A 21,091-nucleotide genomic window follows, 5' to 3' on the forward strand; every position below is an offset into this window, starting at 1 on the left:
TGTTATATTTTTCTCTCCCCTGTCCAGTTGAGGATGGGGGAGTGATAGAACGGCTCTGGTGGGCACCTGGCGTTCAGCCAGAGTCAACCCATCACATGCCGGGGCTGAAAGAGCTGAGCAGCAGGCAAGGTTTTCTGCGGGCAGCGATGCAGAGATGCTCGCCTTTGGGTGAGCTAGCATGCTGGCCCTTGCAGTGCCCAGCATGTGGGTGCAGGGCTGTAAAGTGCTCCCTGGGTCCCACCACCGCCTCCCCCCGGGGTGGGACCAGCTTCCCCACCTCTCTGCACCCCCCCAGCCGTGCCTCCTGCCCCCAGCCCTCACAGGCAGCTCCGGACCTACTTGTGCCTCTTTATTAGGGAGCATTTGTACATTTATAAAACAGTGACGCACATCTCTCACGTTCACCAGCACGAGGGCATTCGCACCAGCCCTCCCGCCGTGGTGCCCGTGCCCACCCCACTCGGGGCTTGCTGCTCCCGCTGGCAGGGAGGGAGCCACATCCTGCACCCCCCTGCCCTCTGCAGGAGACCTTGGTGTAGGGTTGACTGGCGTGGCCGTGGCACATCCCCGGGCTAATGCGTGGCACCCCCCCGGGGGCACTCCTGCTTGCAGGTGGGGGGACCCCACGGGGAGCTGACACGGGGTGCTTTGGAGGGGGTCCCCGAGGAGCACCTCTGTGCCTGCCCTGCTGGGAGGCTTGCTGTGTGTCCCCCCACGCAGGGGGACACAGGACACCATGCAGCTGGGTGCTTGCACTGACAGGGAACGTGTTTCCACCTGGGTGCATATTTTGGGGGGCCGTTGGGCTGCGGATAGCCAGAGCCAGGGCTGCCGGGCACATCATCAACCTGGTACTCCGGTCCCTGCCCTGCATCACCCACGTGTGGAGCCTTGGGTGCTGCAAAGATGATGGCCCCTCCTGCATCTATGGCTTTGGCCACAGCGCAGCATGGCCGTGTTCTGTCTGCGGGTGCCGGGGATGGGGACTAAACCGGCAGGGCCAGGGGCTGCCTGGCTAAACCCCAGCCTCCCCCCAGAGGTCCCAAATTCCTGCCCTGGAGTCCCCCTCTCTGCCGCATGTCTGTGTCGAGGGGGGCTTTGCCAGCCCGCCCCCCCTCCTGAGATATTTTGGGGCGGTTTGCCCTGCGCTGGTGTCTGCTACAGTGGAGGGGGAGGAGGCACTGTCCGACAGGACAGGGGGAGCGATGTGGGTCCTGCTGTGGGTCCTGCCGTGGGTCCTGCCATCTCGGGGCAGGCAGGAGGGCTGGGGGTGTTGGTCCTGGCCGAGGCTCCGGCCGGCGGGTCAGGCTGTGGCTGTCCGGGCGGTGCTGGGCACGGGGGAACCCTCCTAACCATGTACAGTCTGGGGGAGGCACAGCGGGTGCTCAGCACCCGGGGGGCGGGAGCGTGGCAAGGGGTACGTGCATGGTGCAAAAGAGTGGCGACAGGCAAGGGAGCGAGGGCAGGACCCCCAACCCGCGCCGCCTGGGCTGTGCCGGGCGGCTGCACCAAGGGACAAGCCGCTTTGGGCAATACCTGGGTAAGGAGAGGACGGGGAGGGCTGGGGGCGCACGGTGGATCGGGGGCAGGAGATGGGGGAGGCAGTAGGTTTGCAGTGCCGCAATGACTGGGGGCTATCGGGGGTCAACACTGGAGGGGGGGGGGGTGTCACAGTGCAGGGGTCTGGTTGGAAACAGCAATGGGGAGGGGGGCCGCAGCCCTGGCAGGCTGCATGAGGTCGGGGAAGGGGGGGGCAGATGTTTGGGGCGGGGGGTGTCACAGTGGTGGTGGTGCCAGGGGTCAGGGTGGTGCCATGCAGGTGTGGCTGCAGGTGGGGTGTCCCTGGGCTGGCCGGGGGGGGCCGTGCTGCTCAGAGGGGTGCCCTGCAATGCTGCCCTGCCCCGCAGCAGGAAGGTGGGAGGGTGGTTATCCCTGGGCCGGGGGGGGGGGAAGCTGTTCCAGGAACGCCTCTCCCGGGACGGGGGGGACCGTGCAGGGCAGAGACCCTCACCCAAGAGGGGTCAGCAGGGGAGGGCTTGGAGGGGCTCACGGGAACCCCAGCTTACCCCCCGCATGCTCTGCATTGCCGGGGCGGCTCTGCCCCGCACCCCGCTGCTCCCCCGACCCCCCCCCCCGGCGTGCCCGTCCCCCTCCACGCCGTGTGCTTGAGACGGGGCTGAGCCCCCGTGCTGGGGGCAAGTGGAAAGGACGGGCAAAAGGGCTGGGGGGGCCGCTCCGGTGCCCAGGCAGCTCCGGCGGCATCCCTGGGGGCAAACGGCCCGGCCGGTCCTGGCAGTGGGGTGGGGGAGGCGGGGGCCTGTGCCCACCGTGCCCGGTGCTGCGGTCCCTCTCCATGCGGACGGTGGGGAGGGGGGTGGCGGGGGGCTGGCCCCCCCCCAGTCCCGAGCTGGCCTAGCAGGCGAAGTCCTCGAAGACGCCCTGGTGAGGGTAGTGGTGGCGGTGGTGGTGGTTGGGCAGGATGCCCGCGTTGTAGGTGCCCTCCACGTGCCGGCCCAGCGTTTCACAGGGGCTCTGTGGGGATGGCAGTCGGGGGGGTGGGTGCAGGCCCCATGCACCCTGTCCCCCCTGCCCAGCACAGCCCATCCCCGGGAGCCCCCCCCGGGGGCACCCAGCTCCCTGCCACCCAGCCTTGAGGGCACCAAATGCAGAGCTGCGCTGTCCCTCGCTCTTGGGACGATGCCCCTTCCCCCAGGGGCAGGGGCGGACGCTGCCCAAGCCCTGTCCTCGCAGCCCCCTGGGCTGCCCACCCCCACGGGGGTACCTGGTCCTTGAGCTCCTCCAGTCCCAGCGTGGCGATGCTGCCCGAGGGCTTCTTCAGGGGTGGCTTGGAGCGGCGCAGGACCCGGCTCACCCTGTCCCGGATCACCTGAGTGCAGATGGGGGGGTCAGCCCCGGACCCACACACAGGCAGCACTCCGTGCGTGGGCACCCCACTCTGCACGGACCTGCTGCCCGCTGCCGGGGGGGACAGGGCTGACAGTGGGGACAGCACCTCTGCCCACCACCCTCAGGTCACCAAGGGACGCTGGGGGCACCTGTCCCCCCCGCACTGCGTCCCGCTGGGTGTTCTCCAATTTGGGGGCTATAATAGCCCTCTGGGGTGGCCATGCATGGCACTCCCTCCCCAGGAAGCCTGACCCCCACTCTGCACCTCTCCTGGTCCCACAGCCGAGACACAGCCCTGAAGGCTCAGCGCACCTCGTAGACATAGTCCAGGATCTCCAGGATGGTGAGGATGCTGGCACCGATGAACAGGCCCATTTGGCCGCCGATGTCCCCTGGGGAAGAAGAGGGGGAGATGGTCACCGGGAGATGCTGTGCAGCCCACTGGGAGCCTTGGGTGGGCCAGCGCGACTGCAGGCAGTGCCAGGGCTGCCAGACAGAGCGGGACAGCGTGGTCACAGGGGCAAGGGTGGCAGGATGGAGGGAGCAGGGGACATGCGGGACAGGGGACGGCCAGCAGCATGCCACCCTTCAGCCAGTGTGTGGCCGGCTCCTGCCCTGTGTGGTCCCTCCCCGACCAGCCCCATGTCCTCCTGGGGCTGGGACCCAGAGCTCTGCGCCTCAGGGTCCCATGGGAAGGTGGGGGGAGTCACCGAGAAGCCCAGCAATGTCGTAGGCTTTCTTCTGCTCAATGGCCTCGTAGTTGAGCGCCTCGAAGAAGATATCCAGCACCAGGAAGTTCTCCCTGTGGGGACACCATAGTGCTCAGCAAGGAGGGCTGGTCACCGACCCTTCCACCCCCACTGCCCTCCAAACCTCCCCTGTCCCCCAGCCTTCCAGCTCCCAAGTGCTCCCAGGGCCCTTGTGAGATATTCAGGCTGGTGCGGTGGGGACACAGAAGGGGCATGTCCCAGACCAGGAGGGACTGTGGGGTGGGGAGATGCCGACAGGAGGGCTGGGAGGACACGGATGGGTCAGGGAGGTGCTCTAGTGGCAGCCACCCCTAAGCAGAGGATGCTGAAGGGACCGTCCGTGCCAGGACCTGCTCCTGACACGCTGCCAGGAGTGGGGTGGGGGTTCCCCAGGTCCCCAGCCCCCTGCTCACCCCCCCGGCACGCCCCAGCACCAGCAACTCACCGGATGTAGGTCTCGTTCTTGTTGTACTTGCGGGCGAGGTAGCGTGCCGAGCCCTTGTTGGGGATGCGCACCATGGAGATCTCCTTGCCGTAGCGCGTCAGGTTGCATGGCGTGGGGCAGCTGCAGCGCTCCTGGCTGTCCTCCACCGCCGTGTCTGGGGGCATGCACCCATCAGCATGGCTGCACCCTCCCCCGGCCCCCTCCCCAGGGGCACCCGGCTGGCCCCCAGCCTCCTGCCCGCCACCGCACCTACCCAGCGTGTGGTCAGCGCACTCGATGTACACGTTGGGGGAGCAGATGGACTCGTTGCCTGCGGAGAAGCAGCTGGTCAGGGGGGGTGGGAATCTGGCCCGCTTCTGCCCCCCACCCTTGGCTCACTCCCCTAAAGGCAATGGGGCAGGGGTGGCCCCTGGGTGCAGAGGGGTTGGCTGGGGCAGGGGTGGCCCCTGGGTACAAGGCGGACAGGGGAGAGGCTGGCCTGGGGTGTAAGGAGTGTAGGACAGGGACTGACCCAGCATGCGGAGAGGATGGGGTGGTCCCTGGGTGGAGCGGGATGGGGCAGGGGGGCCCCTTGGGCGCAGAGGGATGGGGTGGGGGTGGTCCTCGGGTGCAGGCCGGAGGGGGCCAGGGCACCCCCGTGCAGGACCATCGGGGCAGCGGGGTGCCCCCACGCCATCACACGCACCCCTCACCTGGCATGTGGACCATGCGGCAGTGGCAGCTCCGCACCACGGCCTCCTTCTCGCACTGCAGGCGGCAGGCGGCAATGCTGTAGGTGTCGTAGCCGGGCAGCATCTGCTCCCCCTGCACGCTGGCCCGGCAGTTCCCCCACGGCTGCGGCAGGTAGGTGAGCTGCCAGGGCGAGAGGGGCATCGCTGCAGGGCCGTGCCGGGCTAGGTGCCCACGGGCACCTCCCCAGGGGCTGTGGGGCATCCTGCCTTACCCGCTGCTCCTGGCAGGACACGAAGGTCTGGAAGCCGGGTGAGACACCAAAGCCCAGCTGATGGATGTAGGGCGGCTCATCCTGGCTGTGGATCTGGACCCGGATGCCAGCTTCAAATGACGTCTCGTCTGCGGGAGAAGGACACGGGGGCTGCACGCCTGCCCATGGGGACAGCCCTCAGCCTTGCCCCTGTACACAACCAGGACCTGCACCCTGGAGCCCAGCATCCCTCCAGTGCCCCGCTTATGCCATAGCCCACCTCAGGGTGCCCTGTTTGCCCAGCAACCCTCCCTCCCAGCATCCCTCGCCCGTAGCACGGCCCCACTCACTGGTCTCTCTCCAGATGGGCAGGTACTCTTCCTGCTGGATGTCCAGCATGATCTCCAGCCCGTTGCCCATGCCACCCTGGCGGGTCACCCGCGGGTTCCTCCGGTCCCCATTGAAGGTGTAGCACTTACCGTAGCGTGTGTAGACCTGGGGATGGAGAAAGAGGGGGGTGAGGGAGCAGGCAGGGATCTGGCAGGGCATCCTGCAAGCAGGATGAGGTCCAGGGACCCCTCTCCAATCCCACGGAGGCACTTGGGGGGGGGGGAACCAGTCTCACGTGGCCTTGGAAGGGCTCATCTAAGCCTCCCACACACACAGTGCCACCCCTCCACCCTCACTGGGGGGGGTGAGGCATCACTCCCAGCACTCATAGGGCAGCCCAGCTGTCCGGCCCCTGCCAGGTGGGGACTCACGGGGGCAAAGTGCTGGGGGCCACAGCGCTCTCCCTGAAAGCGGCACTCCACCAGCATGTCCTCGATCTGGTGGCCCAGGCGGTGGAAGAAGCTCTGCATGGTGCGCTCGGAGCGGCGGGGCGGCAAGAAGCGCGAATAGTTGGCAAGACGCGTCAGCCACGCGCGCCGGTCCTCCCCCAGCACGGCCAGCATCTCGGGCACCAGCGAGCGGTTCTCCTGGGCCAGCCCCAGCCACTGCCCCACCGAGTAGAGGTCGGGCCTGGTGAGGTGCAGGAAGCGTGCCCGGTTGGGGTTGCAGAGGGTGACGGCCGGGAAGCGGAGCTGGGAGGCCCAGGCGAGGCGTGCACGGGTGTGCACGGGGTGCGAGAGCAGGTGGTGCAGGCGGTCGGTGGCGCCGGTGGCCAGCAGCCCGGCGGAGGCCAGGAAGGCCAGGCTCCAGAGCAGGCGGCGCAGGCGGGACTGCGGCCGGGTGCACATGTAGTGCAGCCCGGGGATCCTGGTGGCTCGCAGGATGCCAACGGTGAGCTGGGCAGCGCCGCCGTCCCGAGCCACCGCCAGGGCTTCCCTGTCCTGGCAGCAGGCAAGGGGCAGCGGCATGGCTGCAGGCAGGGTGGCTCCTCTTGGGAAGTGGGGTGCAGGCTGCCCCCGAGGCTGTCCGGGGTCCCCGGTCCCTTCCAGGGAGCTCTTCCTCCTGGGAGGCTTTTGCTCTGCGCCTTCCTGGAGGCGAACGTGGCAGGCGCCTTCCCGAGCTGCTCCGGTGACGGGCGAGGGGAGGGAGAGGAGGGGGCTGCTGCAAACACACGCCTTCCCCTAACCTCCATTTGGGAATGGAAAATTCCTCCCCGAGCCAGGCTGGGACGGGGGACGGGGGGGTGTTGCGTTACCCCAGGCAGGGTGAACTAGCAGCCCCCAGTGCCCCAGCATGGTGGGCACCAGTGTCCAGAGGGTGATGTCCTGTCCCAGCCACCCTGTGTGAGCCCCATGCCCAGGGATGCTGGATCCCAGCTCGTCCCCTGCCCTGGCACTGCAGTCCCCGCTGGGTCCCTGCCTGGACCCTCTGGGTCCCCAACCACGGCTGCTCTGGGGCTGGGGGCCCTGCCCCACAGAGGCAGGACAGTGCCAGGCCTCGGGGGCAATTGCCTCCTGCCAGCGCTGCTCGGGACCATGTGTGTACCTTGGTCCCCAATGCCACATCCCGGTATCCCCCACCCTGGAGCTGGGGACCCCAGTGGATCTGGACCCCGTGAGGTGGGAGAAGCGGGGCTGTGGGGCAGGAGGAATGGAGCCGTGGGGCAGGAGGCTGCGTGGGAGCCCACCTGAGCCCGGCGGGTGCTTTGAAGTGACGGGCGAGGCTGTGATCAGAGCGTGGCAGCAGCGGGGGGGGGTGTCTCTGCACCAGGCTGTCAGCGCGGCTGGCGGGGCCCCGACAGCCTGTCAGGGTGCCTTCAAAGCTCAGCACCGCGCTCCCCGGCAGCCTCTCATCTCCCGCTGCCGCCGCTCCCAGGCACGCGCCGTCGTCGGCACCAGCCCCGCCGAGGCGCGGGCTGGCCCCGGGGGTCCTGCAGCCCCAGGACCAGCCAGGGCCACCGTGCCCCCGGTGAAGGGCAGCATCCCCGCTGCTCCACGGCAGCTGGGGCAGGAGGAGGGTGGCGGTGAAAGGGGGCACCGTAAAGAGGGGAGCTGCCGCTCGCCTCGGCGGTGACTCCTAGCACCGTCCATGCTGCCGGCCCTGCCGCCTGAGCAAGGCATGACTCCGTGGCCATCCCGGGGACCCGGCCAGGATCCAAGCTGGCAGCTCGGCGACGGGCGCAGGAGGACGCCGGGCAGGTCAGGAACCGGGGGGGCTTGGCCTCAGGGAGCGGGCCGGGCGCCGAGGGAGGTGAGCGGAGGCCGCGGGCGGCATCTCCGGTGCCCAGGGGCGGCAGGGCGCTTCCCTCCCGCCGCGCCTCCGCCGCGCTCCCTGCCCCGCAGCGGGGCGAAGCCCAGCCCGAAGGCGCCCGCGGTGCCGGCTCTGGCTCTCACCGGCCCCGGCCGGGGCCGGCCCCCGGCTCCCGGCAGCCGCAGGCCGGGCGGCCCGCAGGGGCCGGGCTCCGGCAGGGGGCAGCAGGGCCCCGCGGTTGGGCGGCGGAGGGTGCGCGGCGCCGGCCCCGCCGGGCTCCCCCCGCCCTCCCCAGCGGCTCCCGTTCGCCCGGCCCGGCCCCCTAGGGCAGAACCGGGCCAGGCAGGATTGGGCCCCCCCCAGCTCCGCGCCCTGGCTCCTATCGTAATCCCCCCGGGGGGGGGGGGCAGCGTCCCAGCCCCGCCGACGGCAGCGTTGGCCGGGCGGCCGTGGGGAGCAGCCGGCCCCACGGCACGGTGTGCCCTGGGGACGGGCGGTCCCCATCCCACCCGCCACGGGATGCCAGCGCTGCCGCTTGCTTTGCTGGAGGAGCGAGCGCTCTGGCGGGGCCGCAGCGGTTCCCCGGGACAGAGCCCGGCTCCCCGGGGACACAAAGCCAAGGCTGTGGGGCAGCCCTCGCCGCCCTCGTGGCCCCACGGCTGTCACCGGTCCTGGCGCCATCCCCGCCACGGCACAACGCCGGCGTGAGCGGGCAGGAGCGCTGCCGCGGGCTCCCTGCTCTCTGCACCCTCGGGACCAGCGCAGTGGGTCACCCCACCCCACGCTGAGCTGTCCCCTTCCAGCCTGTGTGTCCCTGCGCCATCCCCGGGACACGGCTCGGCCCCCCCCGCTCCGTGCCGGCGCGTCTGCGTGGGGCTGCTCGAGCTGCCTCGGCTCCTTGCTGAGATTTATTGTGGCTCCAAGAGCCGGAGGCTGCCAGCCTGATACTATCAGCCCCTCGCACACCAGGGCAGCTTTTATATTAGTTTTCTTTAAACGGAGGATGAGCTTCCCAGGCTGGAGGAAATGTCATTTCTCTGAACGCTTCCATCTCGTGTCGGTTCAGACATCTCCGGGCAGCATCGCAATCTCCCTGGAGCGGGGCGAGGGATGGGGATGGGATGTAGAGGCTGGGGCATGTGGGGACAGGCAGCTCGGGGACAAGGACCAATGATGGCATGGCTGGAGGAGAAGGTCCAGCGGTGGCCGTGGCCTTGGCCTTGTCCCCCGTCCCCTGCAGCCCAGGCAGGCAGGCATGGCTGCAGGGGCACGTGGGGAGGGCAGGGGTGCCCGTGGCGCCCAGCTGAGTTACTCTCTTGTCGGCTGCCAGGGTGCCGAGGCCAGCTGTGAAATCGCGCTGGCGAGAGAACAGCACAGTCCTGAAGGGCTTTGCCTTTCCAGCATGACAAACCCAATTAGGTAACAGGAGCGCGTGAGTAGGAGGAGGAGGAGGAAGGACAGAGGAGAGCCTGCCTGCACCAGGAAAATTATTTCCTCCCTGCAGCTGACCCAGAAAAGCACCTTGCAGGGCTGGAACACATGTCTCCAGCTGGGGACGGCGCCTGGGGCATGGGGCCCCGGGCACCCTGCTCCGCTCGATGAGCACCCATGGGTGCCGTAGCCTTGGGGCTGGGGTGGCAGGATTCCCGCACCGCATGCCCGTCTCCCCACTCAGCTGCTGCATGCTGGCATCCCCGCGCCGCGCTCACGTGCAGGGGAGACCCCATTAGGGAGGTAATTTCTCGACACGATTCCTCATTTCCCTGCTCTCTGCCGTGGAGACACGCTGACCTTGACAGAAATAGCTGCTTGTGCCTCGGCAGGCGGATCCCAGCCAGAGATCACTGGGGGCCCTGGCATCCTCCTCCCCATCTCACAGAGCTCCAGGGCCCCCCAAGTCCCCTCCACACGCCTCAGGCTTGCCGTTCTGCCCCCCTGCTGCGGGGAGCCTCGTGGGAGCAAAGTGCTGGCTGCCAGAATCCTCACCCTGGCTCATGCCAGCCCACCCGCAAGCACTGGGGGCACGAGGACCAGTCCCACACACTCCCGGTCCCCCATCCCCACTACTGCCAGCCCAGCCCATTGTGCCAACCTCCGGCTGATCCCAGCTCACGCAGGTATTTCTGCGGCTTACACGGCTCCCCACGGTATTTAGCCTCTGGAAGACGACGTTAAACATTGCAAGCAGCGACAAATCCTGATTGCTCCGAGGAGACAAGAGGCCGCTCTAAGCTTCCAGCCAAACATTTTCATGTGAAGGAAACGAGCTGCGGCACGTGTGGCGCCGGCGGGTCCTGCTCCAGTATGCCTGGGGCACCCAGCCCTGCTCCCACATCCCCACTGGGACACGCAGCTGGCAGGCAGGCCCTGGGCATGGGCACACCACGCAGGAGCGAGCACCCCAGCATAGAGACACCCCTGAGAACAGCCATCACTGGGGCATGAGGGGGATGGGAAGACACTGGAGTGCTGTCCACACTGGGCTTGGCGGGGATGCCAGTCCAGGGGTAACCTTGAGGGTGATGTCCAGGTACCCGAGCCCAGAGAGCAAATTAGCATGGGCAGGGCTGTGGTATAAAGGAAAGCAGCTTCCAAAATTGGAAATGCTGCTTCCTGAGTGAGCGCAGGCAGCTGGAGGCACAGGGATGCGCTTGGCCAGGAAACACAGCACAGGAGCTGGGGCCAAACTGGGACGACACTAGTAGAGCTGGGGCAACGGCACAACCATGTAAAGTGTCCCCTGCTCTGCTCCTGCCCCCCGTTGCAGCTAACCTGGCCCTGGATCCCAGCTCTGCCAGAGCCCCTCACTGTGCCCCTGTCCCCCCGTGGGAGCCCCCCCCCACATCCCCAGCAGCCCGCTCCCTCTGTGCAGCATGGCCAGGTCCTGCCTGGGTGCCCCGGGAGGGAAGCCGCAGCGCTGACGCCAGCATTGCCGCTGCCCGGGATATGAGATCCGCTTGGATTCAGCAATTTCAACTCATTTCAAGCCCGATTCTGCAGCAATTTTCTGAGCCAGTGGGATGTTTTTGCCTCTGCAAACATCCCCTCTCACGCACGGTCGCACCATTTCCCTTCCTTGCTCCCAGGAGGGGGTGGGGAACGGTGCCAATTTGGCTCGACCCCAGCTCCGGTGGTGGCACAACCATCACCCACACCAGCAGCCCCTTGACGCAGCCCCCTGGCCCATGCAGAGCTGCCGGGATGGCTCCTGCAGGATGCAGACTTGCTTGTGGGGGCCGGGGCTCCTGCCTCCACAGAGCGCCGGGCTCTGCAGCCCCAGTCCCGGCAGAGCAGGGCACCTTCGGCCCCGAGCAGGGCACGCCAGCACTGGGCTGGGGTCCTTGTTTCCCCTGTCTGTGAAGGGCCAAGCTCTGGAGCATCCTCTGTGGTGCCCTGACCTGCTTTCCCAGGAGGAGGGAGAGCAGCAGGGTGGCAGGGGGGCCGAGGGATGCTGCAGGCACATTCCAGAGAGGCCGGGACCCCTCCTGCCACCACAGATGTGCCTCTCGCTGTGCCACAGGGCAGTCTGTGCCAGCTGAGCCCCCTTGGCCAGGCCTGAGCCAGCAGCGGAGACGTGGGCACACAGGGCTGGCAGAACCCCTCTCGTGCCAAGCAGGCTCGCTGCCGGAATACCAAGTGCTCAGCTGTGCTGCGGGCTGCGCCGCCAGCCGGGCAGAGCAGCGAGAGGCACCAGAGCCCCAGCGCTGGGCAGGGTGAGCAGGTCACCACCAGGACGCTGCACTGGTGCCAGTGTGCAGCCCAGTGACCCTCCTGGAGCGGGCGGGATCCGGACCAAAGCTCTCTGCTCCTGGTGGGTCAGGAGCATGGGGATACAATGCATGGCAGAGGGATGCACCATGCGCATGGGCCAGGACACCTTCCCAGCGCATCTGCCCCAGCGCTGCCAGTGACATCAGTAAAGCAGGGGGACATTGGCACCATCCTGCTTTCAGGAGCAGCATCTGTGACAGCACACCCAAACTCGTGTGCCAGGGAAGGAGCTCTCCCTGCAAGCCATTGCTTCAGGAGTCCTGCATTGGCCAAGCCAGGAGCCGGAGGAGGCTGTGCCGTGGGTGCCACATGGAGGCAGGGTGGCTGTGACACAGAGGCGAGGGGCTGGGGATCCCAGGTCCTGACCTCTTGACCCCGCGGTGCAGGCACAGCAGCACACAGCTTCCTCTGATAGCAGAGCAAGTTCCATTGCAAAGTTGTGCTTTCCCCTTCTGCTGCTCCTGGGGGGAATTCATCCCAGAATCTCACCCAGCTTCTCATTTCCAACCTAAATTTATTCATGGCCAGTTTGTACCATTTGTTCTCGTGCCAGCATTGTCCCTTAGCTTAAATAGCTCTCTTCCCTCCCTTGTGTTTACTCCCTTGATGTATTTATAAACAGCAATCCCATCCCCTCGCAGCCTCCAGCCTGCCAGCCCACACGTGCCAATCGCTTCTGGTTTCCTCTCCCGATTCAGGCTCTGCTCGCCTGCGTAGCCCGGCTGCCTGGCACGGCATCTGCTCCAGCTCCCCAGCAGCGTCCTCAGCCCCAGCTGCCCAGGGCTCGCACAATGCTCCGGCGAGATCCTCGGCCCACACAGACGTGTGACTCTGCCCTTTCCATCCCACAGCAGCCGCGGGGCAGCGTCCCACCCAGGTCAGGACCACTGCCCTGGCTGGGGCTAAACTGCTCCCTGCAAATCTCCTGGTGGCTTGTGCTTTCATACGGTTTGCTTGCACTAAGCACTTTAAAGCATCCACCAAAAGGGTCACCTGGGCAGGTGAAGGAGCCAACACCAAGGGAATTAATTTCAGAAGATGAAGTGCCAGGGCTGCTGGTAGAGGGGGGAGGCGTGCTGTAGTGCAGGGCAATGCTGCAGAGAGGCAGGGGGGCAGGAGCTGGGGAAGCCCGCTTCAGCCTGTCGGCAGCCAGCAAACCTCTCTGAGATGTTAAGCGTGCTGCCTGCTTACCCTGGTCTCTCGCTGGGCACGTGGGTCAGGCGCTGGGGCTGCAGGAGGCTTCTGCCCCATGTTTCTGCCTCCTGCTTCCCCTGGGAGGGAGATGAGGAAAGCCGTGGGGCAGAGCCAGGAGGTGCTCAGGGTCCTCATGGGAAAGGTGCACCAAAGCTGCACCCCCAAACGTGCCAGCGTGAACTTGCCAAGCTGCTAACACGCTCCCCGGCCTGGGTTTTGACTGTGCTGAGCAGCAATCCTGCCATCACTCTGCGCACCCTCCGGCGCTCTCCAGCCGGCTTCCAATCCTCAGACACCCCCCACGCCGGGCACGCCGCCCCCGGGCACGCAGCACAGCACGCTACGGATAAGCTTTGGGATGGGCTGCAGCTCAGCCTCGCTTCTGCAAATCCAACAAAACACACGCATACACAGAGAGCAATAATTATGGTTTTGGGTAGCGGGCTCCTCTCGGCAGCCGAGGAGACCCAGCACCACGCGCGGTGGTGCGCAGACACCGCTGGTCCGTGGCGCTTGGCCCCAGGACCAGGGAAGGATCCCCAGCCCCGTGGTTTCACGCAGAGATGTGGCGCTGAGCCCATCCGTCCTGCAGGCTGGAGGCAACGGGGAACATCGAGGATACCCGAAAGCGGGGTACGCAGGGTCCCGGGGGCTCCTTTGTGGAGCTCGGGCAGCCTCTGCTCCCCGCCCGCCGCCACCCCGCAGGGACCCCAGGCCCCTGCCTCGCAGGTAGGCCAGTGCCCCCGCCCGCCGCTGCTTGGGTGCCGGTGGCTTTTTGGCGGAGGGGCGGCAGCCGAGGCCGGGTGCCCCCGGCCCTGCCTCGCTCCCCTTCGCGCGCGGGGGTGCTGCGTGGGGGCAGCGCCCGGCACCGCAGTCCCCGCCGCTCTCCTGCCCGGCGCGGGCAGAGCTCCCCAGGCAGCGCCGTCCCCGGGGACCGCTTCCCTTTGAAAGCAGGCAGCGCTGCGCCTCCCGTCCCCAAAGGGTTAACAAGCAATTTCCTTTGCTGACAGCTCGGAGACCGTTCGCTATCGACTGCGGGAGAATAAGAGGGGAGAAGCAGCGAGATAAAAAGGCAGCAGAGCTGGCACCGCCTGCTTAATCCCAGCGTTTAATCTGCTGGGGCAGCGCAGGCAGCCTTATCTCACCGTCCTTCTGCTGCTCCATCTCATTACTGCTCCCACGGCTGCGCGGGCCGCGCCGCCAGGAGATGTAAGAGCTGAGCCGGGGAGCGCAGGCCTGGGGCAGCGGCTGCTGCCAGCCCGTCTCGCTCGGCAGCCTCCGCCGGGCCCGCTGCGTGGGCCGGCACCCCACGCCCGGCACACGCGCGTCCCCCCCGCCACGCCACGCCGACGCCCGGCCGGAGCGGGGCGGCCGCCCGGGGACACGCGCGTGGAGGGACGCGCACGCAGACTGCGCCCACGGAGCGTGGCGTCTCACGCCTGGCGCCGTCGCGCGGCCTCGGGGACACGCTGCCCGGGTCACGCACGCACACGCGCTTTTCCCGGACTTTGCCACCGCGGACGCGTGCTCTGGCGGTCCAGCCTGCGCGATGCCCGCGTCCCCGTGGGTGGATGGGGGATGCAGGGCTCTGTGGGATGGTGCCCGTACGACACGGCAGGGCCGGGACAGCAGGCAGGGCAATGCCGCCTCGTCCTGCGTGTCCCCCTCCCTCCATCCTCACCTATCCAGGAGCTCCCCTGCCAGATGCCAAACCAGCTCCGCTCTGTCGCCTCATCCCACCAGGCACACCGCGGCCGATGTTGCTGGGTCACCCCCGGCCTGGCCCTGGCAGCTCCCGCAGCCGCAGGGTGCGGCGGGGGTGGGCAGGAGCGGCGGGGGGGCCGCCTCTCGGGAGCCAGCAGGTGCCGGCACAGACACGGTCCCTCCAGCCGTGGCATTTATCTGTAAATCCGCAGCACTGACACGGTGCAGATGAAGCCTCCGCGCTAGCCGGGTTGTCACGGGGGTTATCCTGCTGCCTACAGATGGGTTTACACCGATAAGATTTATTGTCACCCTGGCCGAGGTGCTGCCAGCGCCTCGCTGCCTGTTACCTCTTGCAAGGCTGTGCTGCCTGCCTGGGGGTGCCGTGAGAGCCATGAGAGGCACCTCACCAAGCGGCCACCGGCAGAGCAGGTCCCCGGACAGAGGAGAGCCGGACATGACCCTCTGCTCCCCGCTGCCGGGGCTGATGGGTCCCCTGCCCACCTGTCCCTCACCCTCGCAGCAGGATGCAGGGGGATGCTGGTCCCCAAGCCTGACCAGGCTGAGCGGAGCACACATCTGTGCTGCCAGAGATTTGCTGACGGTGCTGGCAACACAGCTCCTGTCACAGCTCGGCGGCTTCACGGTTCTCCTGTGTGGTGCAGGGTGGCCGGGACTCCAGGGGCTGCCGGGGTGGCAGTGCGTGGAGCCTCTGCAGGTGGGATGGCCTGGGCAGGGAGCAGGGGGAAGCCCCCCAACCTGCAGACTGACCCCAGTGCCATGCGGGAGCTGGCAGGGCAGCTATGGGAGCCGGGGCTTTGTGCACCCCCTGCCCCAGGGTGACATGGGGTGGGTAGGAATAACCCCAAGACGGGAATTTGGCTCCAAGGCACCCTGCTCTGCCCTGGTCCCTCACCCACACCCTGCTGCCTGCCCCCCCCCAGCGCCACGCTCCCCAGCACTGATTTCCCTGGGGCCAGCAGGGATTGCCCTGAGCCACCTGGTGCAGCCAGCCAGGGGCTGAACCAGGCTAAATCCCTGAGCAGTGGGAGGGGAGCCACCTGCCAGCATCCCCCCTTGTCCCCAAAGTCACCGCATAAGCCCTGCACAGCTCCACCACCACCCTGCTCCACCCTGGCTCCTGCCTCTACCCCTTCTCCTCCCCTCCAGCCGCTGACCCCCAGATGATGCTGGGGGCTCCGCTCTCTCTGCCAACACGAATTTGACCCCAGCATGTGAGAACTGAAGGAAACAACATGCAAACAGCCTGAACCCTGGCTGCACCCTCCTCCCCAGGGCCAGCTCGGGGGGCCACAGGCACTGGGGGGCTGGTTGGGGTGATGGTGTAACCCGCCAGCACATCGGGAGCCCAAGTGAAGTGGGGTGATCACAGCCCAGCGGGAAAGGGCTCGTTAATAGCTGAGCCCTTTTAGTAGAGATTAGGGAGCTGCGCGGCTTTGATCTTTGATTGCCAATTTGCATCTTGAAGGCGCTGGGACCTCATCCAGCCTCAGCGCAACCCTTTGTGGTTATCTCGTGGCTAATGGATTTGTTCTTAATGCTGGAGCGTGCAGGCTAAAGGCTGATTAAACCCTCTCCGCGGCGCTAAATCAATGGAACAAACATGATAGGGGTTGGCTTTCCCCAGCCTGCGCGCTCCTGGGCGGAGGGGCTGATCGACAGAGCCCCCATGCCCCAGCATCGGCAGGGGCTCCCTCCTTGGGGCTGCCAGGTAGAGGAGGAGGCATGGGCACCGGTGGGCAGGGACAACCCCACGGCCCGTATCCCCATATCCCTGTATCCCCATCTTCTGCTCGCCACGCAGGCGGCAATAGGCTGGGGGAGCTCAGGACTCCGGGGGTGTCTGCCCCTCCTGGATGCTTGGGCCACATTGCCTTTGTGCTCATCCTCAGCATCTGCAGGAGCTCCCCAGTCCCTCCTGGCTCCTCCCAGCTCCCGGGGCCCGCTATGGGTGCAGGGACTTGTCCTGGCAGGGATGGGAAGGGATGGGATGGGATGGGATGGGATGGGATGGGATGGGATGGGATGGGATGGGATGGGGTGGGACAACCTGCCCCTGCAGCTGGAGGACTCCTTCCCCCTTTGCCTCCAACACACTGGGGAGCAGCACTGGTAGCTCCCAACTCCTCTGTCCTTCAGACCATCTCCCCTTCCCCCTGCTTGGAGCCAGTGCCGCGTTCCCAGGACTGTGTGCTGTCTGCAGCAGCCCATACATCACGTGCTGTGAGCAGCAGTATCTGTACACACTTTCCATAATGCCCGTGGTCTCCACTGCACGCCCAGCTTCAGGAAAACGCAATTCTCACTGCATCTGCAGGCAGCTTTAGCAGAGGGGATGAACTGAACCCTGGCCACAGATGCCCCAGGAACAACTGGCCCTCCATCCTACCTGCTGCCTGGGCTGGGGGTCTGGGGATGGGACCTGAGCACCTGAGACGGGCAGGACTAAGGTTTTGGGCACTAGGAGCTGTGGGGAGGAGGGTTGTGTGGCTGCAAGGCAGGAGGAGACTGGCCAAGGGCATTTTGCACCCTTTGCTTTTTGCAGAGCTCATGGCATCATCCCGGATGCTGCCAGGGCAGAGCTGCCTACAGGTCTGGTGGCATTTGAGTGACAGGACCCCCCAGCAGGGACCCTGCTCCAGGGCCCGAGCTGCCTGTGCTGGAGCATGAGACATGAGCTGCAGCACAGTGAAGCTCAGACCAGTGCCTTGCTGGGAACCAGTGCGTGGGGAGAAGGTGCTGGGAGCAGCCCTGCTGGCCCCAGGCTGTGCCCATGCCAGGCTCGACCCCAGAGAGCGGCAGCTGCTGCAGAGGCAGCCGGGCTGCTGCACAGCACGGAGCCGGTGGGATCACACACCAAGATTCCCATCTACAAACCTCGCTATTGAATCATCTCCCCTCTGCCAATATTTGCCGAGTGTGAGAGATAAAGTGGCTACAAAAGTCATCGGTGCTGGCATTTCAATCTGCCCGGGCTAGAGGCAGAGGGGCGGCTGGGTGGGATGGCTCAGTCTCCCGAGCCCCCCACCCCAGCTCCCGGCTCCGGCCAGCTGAGCAGCCCCTGTGCCCTGCCTGCAGCAGCACGAGGAGAGCCAGGACCCCTCCACGCTGCTGCACAGCACCTCTGCCCGCCTGGGACAGACGCTCCTGCCACGGGCACTGCTGCCAGCACCACCCTGCCCCGGGCATCAGCACAGCCCCCGCTCCTGCCCTCACCCCCACCTCTGCACCAGGACAGCCATCTCCACCTGGTCAGCATCTCCCCTGCAACCCTCAACGCAGCACCAACCCACCCCCTCCAGTACTGCCCCATCCCCTCCATGTCACCCCAGTGTCCCCAGCTATCACTGCCCTGCCTGCACCATGCAGTCCCCTCTCTCCCTTGCTCCAGACTGTCTGTGCAGTCTCTGCAGCGGTCCCTGAGCGGGTGAGGCAGGACACAATGCCGAGATACAGCTCCTGGAGGAGAAGCCCAGAGTGTTATCAGCCTGGGGAGTTAATTAAGGTCATGTCAGGCGATAAGGAAACAGGATGTCAGAGCGGCAGCAGCGCAGGGGGGTCAGAGCCTGAAAAACTCCCTCTGAAAAGCAACTCCACCGAGATGGGATCAGGCAGGTGCTCAGGGACGGAGTGGCTGTCACAGCCACATGTGTGGTGTCTCTGAGGACGGCACCACACACCACGCCCAGCACGGGATGGGGTGGGATGGAGATTGAGATGCAACGGGATGGGATGGACATTGAGATGGGATGGAATGGAATGGGGATTGAGATGGCGATAGGATGGGATGGAGATTGATACGGGATGGGATGGGACTGGGCAGGGGGCCTGGCTGTCATATACCGTGCCTGGGCAAGGAGAGCCGGCTGAGCAGCCCTGGTTATCCACTCCTGTCCTCGCGCAGGAGCAACACACCCCGGTGAGACCAGCGCAGTGCCAGCAGGGCAGGAATCTCTGTGAACCTCTGCCTGTAATTAGCACATGTAATTGCAGACACTCTCTGATTAGCAGGACCTCAGAGCTGGGCACACCAGGCTGCTTGACAGCACTCACGCTGTTCCTGTGTCGGACCGTTCGCCTCCCCGTTCAGTGATGGCTTCACCCCCCGGGCCAGGCAGTGCCACGGGGCTGGGAGAGCAGGGCTGGCCCGGCACGGCACAGCACGCTGCGCAGCGGGGTGATGGAGCAGGCTGGGGACCCAGGGGACACGTGTAGGGGACACTGCCAGCGCAAACCCGGCTCTCCTGCGCAAGCAGCCGTGGCACCCTGCGCCCTGCCTGGCCGGGTGGGAGCTGAGCCACTGGGACATAATTAATACTTGCATCAATCTCAGCTGGATTTGCATAGTGCCCTCAGTCACACGCTGCCTGGGAAGGCAGGCTGCTCCGTGCCCTTCCCGGGGACAACAGCAGCAGATGCTGGGCTGGCCCTGCCTCTTCTGCGGGGGTCACAGCCCCAGTGAGACCCCCAGCTTGCCCCCACATGCACCCCATCCCTGCTCGCCCCACCGCCCCCCGCAGCAGGGACACCCGCAGGCTCCCGCCCTGCCCCGCTCCAGCCGCTGGGGCATTGAAGACAGATGGAGACGCTTCCCTCTGCGGCTCCGTCCCTCCCTCCCCAGCCTGCAAGGAAATAGTAGGGACGGCAGCTCGGGACTGAAGGGCACGGCAGGGTTTGGAGGGCAATGGGGGGCAGCTGAGCTGCAAACACCCCCCTGCAACCAGGAGGCACAGCGGTGCCCACCTCTGCATGCCCAGGATGGGGTATGAGGTTTATGGGCAGCATGCACGGCCGGTGCCTTGCTCTCTGGGGGCACCCAGCTCCCTCCTGCCCCTGCCCCGCTCCCCTGGCCCCGGTAAGCACCCCCAGCCCATCCCCGCAGGGGTCGCCCAGGCTGAGCCCCAGCCCGGGAGGAAGAAGAGCCGGGGCAGGAAAGAGGCTGGGGTAGTAGCAGGGACACGAGGGTACAGGCAGGGACGTGGGTGCCACCTGCAGCCCTCGCCTTGCAGCCCTGTGGGTGCAGGTGCAGGTGGCGGAGGGATGAGACAGCACGGGGATGCGCGGGGTGCCAGGGCCGCTGCCCCTCGGCAATGACAGCCTGGCAAAATATCCCTGTGCAGCCGAGCGCAGTGCCTCGCCACGGCCGCCGACACCGCTGACAGCCGCTCCCAGCTCCGTGACACCACGGGGACCGCGACACTCCGGGCACATGCAGGGTACAGCTGGATACAGGAGGAGACACGGGCACGTCTCCTGACCCCGGGGATGCCCGCTGGCCCTCCGCAGCCACTGTCACTGATGTGCCTCACCCATGCCTGACCGCAGCACCTGCAGCAACTGCAGCGCCTGCGGCACCCGCAGCACTTGCATCACCCACAGTACCTGCAGCACCCACTGCCCAACCCACGCCGGGAGCACGGAGGACATGGCCACTAATTGTGCCTGTGCCCGGGGCCGGGGAGCCACGGTCTGATTGCAGTTGCCCAGACGAGTGCGGCCAGCTCAATCAGAGCCGCACAGCCCTCCAGCACCCCGGGCACTGGGAATTAAACAACTAATGAGCTGCTGGCTGGAGGGCCGGCAGTGAGTGATTAATCAGGGGCTCTGCTCTGACCAGGCTTGTGTCTCCTCTCCCCTCCCGCCCTGCACATCCCAGGGGCTGGCACCCGGCAGCGGGCCAGTGTCCCCCCCCAGCGCCTGCTCCCTGCCTGCCCCGCCACCATGGGCAGGGACCAGCCCTGCTCTCCAGCCCAGCTGAGCTCCCCAACACGGAGAGGGGTCCCCGACCGACCCCTGTGCCGCTGGGACATGGCACCTGCAGGTCCTCCCGGCCTCTGGCTTTCCTGCCTCCCCACCTTCTCCTGCGCTCGCCTTCCCGGCGCTGCAATCAGGAGGAAACCTTTTGTTCTGCTGGAAGAAAACCTGTTGACTCCAGCCGAGCTTAACAGCCGTTTAGGTGCAAAGCATGCTCCGGCTTGCATCTGCGCCCAGAGAGGGGCACGGCAAGCCGGAGGTGCCTCTGCCGAGGAGCCCTCCCCACCTCTGCGAGGGTGGCTGGGCAGGCAGCAATGCCTCCCGGGGACAGGACAGGCACACGCGGGAGCCACAAGTCCCAGCAGGTCGGGGTGCAGGCCCAGGTCCCCCCACCCGAGACCCAGCAGCATGGTGCCACGCGTCCCGGCTCAGCAGCAGGGCCGTCCTCGCCTTCTGTTTTCTGCCGGCACAGCGATGCAGCCGCGAACGGATGGGGCCGGCAGCACCCTGCCTGTAACCGCTGCTGGCGCAGCACACCGGGGCATGGCTCAGAGCACAGTGGGAAGGTTTTGCAGCGTAAGCAGGGGGCAGCCACCCGCAGAAAGGCGCAGGGAGCTGCAGGGAAGCAGCTCAAGCACGAGCCAGGCTCTGCTCCCCTGTTGTGAAGCCCTGGCTGGCTTTCTTCCCCTTCACGGCCCTTGCAGAGTTAGGACGTGGCAGAGGTGTCGGCACCCTCCCGCCCTCGCACCCTTGCCGTGCACCCCGTCCCCAGGGGATGAGCTCGCCGCCTCCTCCTGGGCTGGATGTCGGGGTAGCGCCTGGGAGAAAAGGCCGGCAACCGGCAAGGAGCAGGTTAGAGAGATGCATGTTCTCCCCTATTGCACAATTAATCATGAGAAGTTTTGCCTCCTTTCGTGCATGAAACAAAATTTGGCAGGGCGCTCTGACCACAGGGACTCGCTGCTTGCTCTCCAGTAAAAACCC

The 21,091-nt window shown here is 66.5% G+C and overlaps 1 protein-coding gene across 3 annotated transcripts in view; it reads right to left on the reverse strand.

Annotated features, from left to right (window-relative positions):
• Positions 1-2,412: 2,412 nt before the first annotated feature.
• Positions 2,413-21,091, reverse strand: part of ASIC4 (acid sensing ion channel subunit family member 4) — a 63,727-nt gene continuing 45,048 nt past the window's right edge. The window contains exons 2-10 of one of the 3 annotated variants that reach the window (XM_075029340.1): positions 5,374-5,518; positions 5,045-5,172; positions 4,794-4,953; positions 4,355-4,411; positions 4,102-4,255; positions 3,618-3,709; positions 3,220-3,299; positions 2,783-2,887; positions 2,413-2,532 (exon numbers count right to left, since the gene is read on the reverse strand). In XM_075029340.1, the coding sequence (XP_074885441.1) occupies positions 2,413-2,532; positions 2,783-2,887; positions 3,220-3,299; positions 3,618-3,709; positions 4,102-4,255; positions 4,355-4,411; positions 4,794-4,953; positions 5,045-5,172; positions 5,374-5,518 (1,041 nt within the window). Of the gene's footprint in view, positions 2,533-2,782; positions 2,888-3,219; positions 3,300-3,617; positions 3,710-4,101; positions 4,256-4,331; positions 4,412-4,793; positions 4,954-5,044; positions 5,173-5,373; positions 5,519-21,091 lie in introns of all 3 variants that reach the window. The other 2 variants (XM_075029341.1, XM_075029342.1) reach the window with 2 other exon arrangements.

The sequence above is a fragment of the Buteo buteo genome, chromosome 5 (genome assembly GCF_964188355.1).
Source record: "Buteo buteo chromosome 5, bButBut1.hap1.1, whole genome shotgun sequence".
Taxonomy (NCBI): domain Eukaryota; kingdom Metazoa; phylum Chordata; class Aves; order Accipitriformes; family Accipitridae; genus Buteo; species Buteo buteo.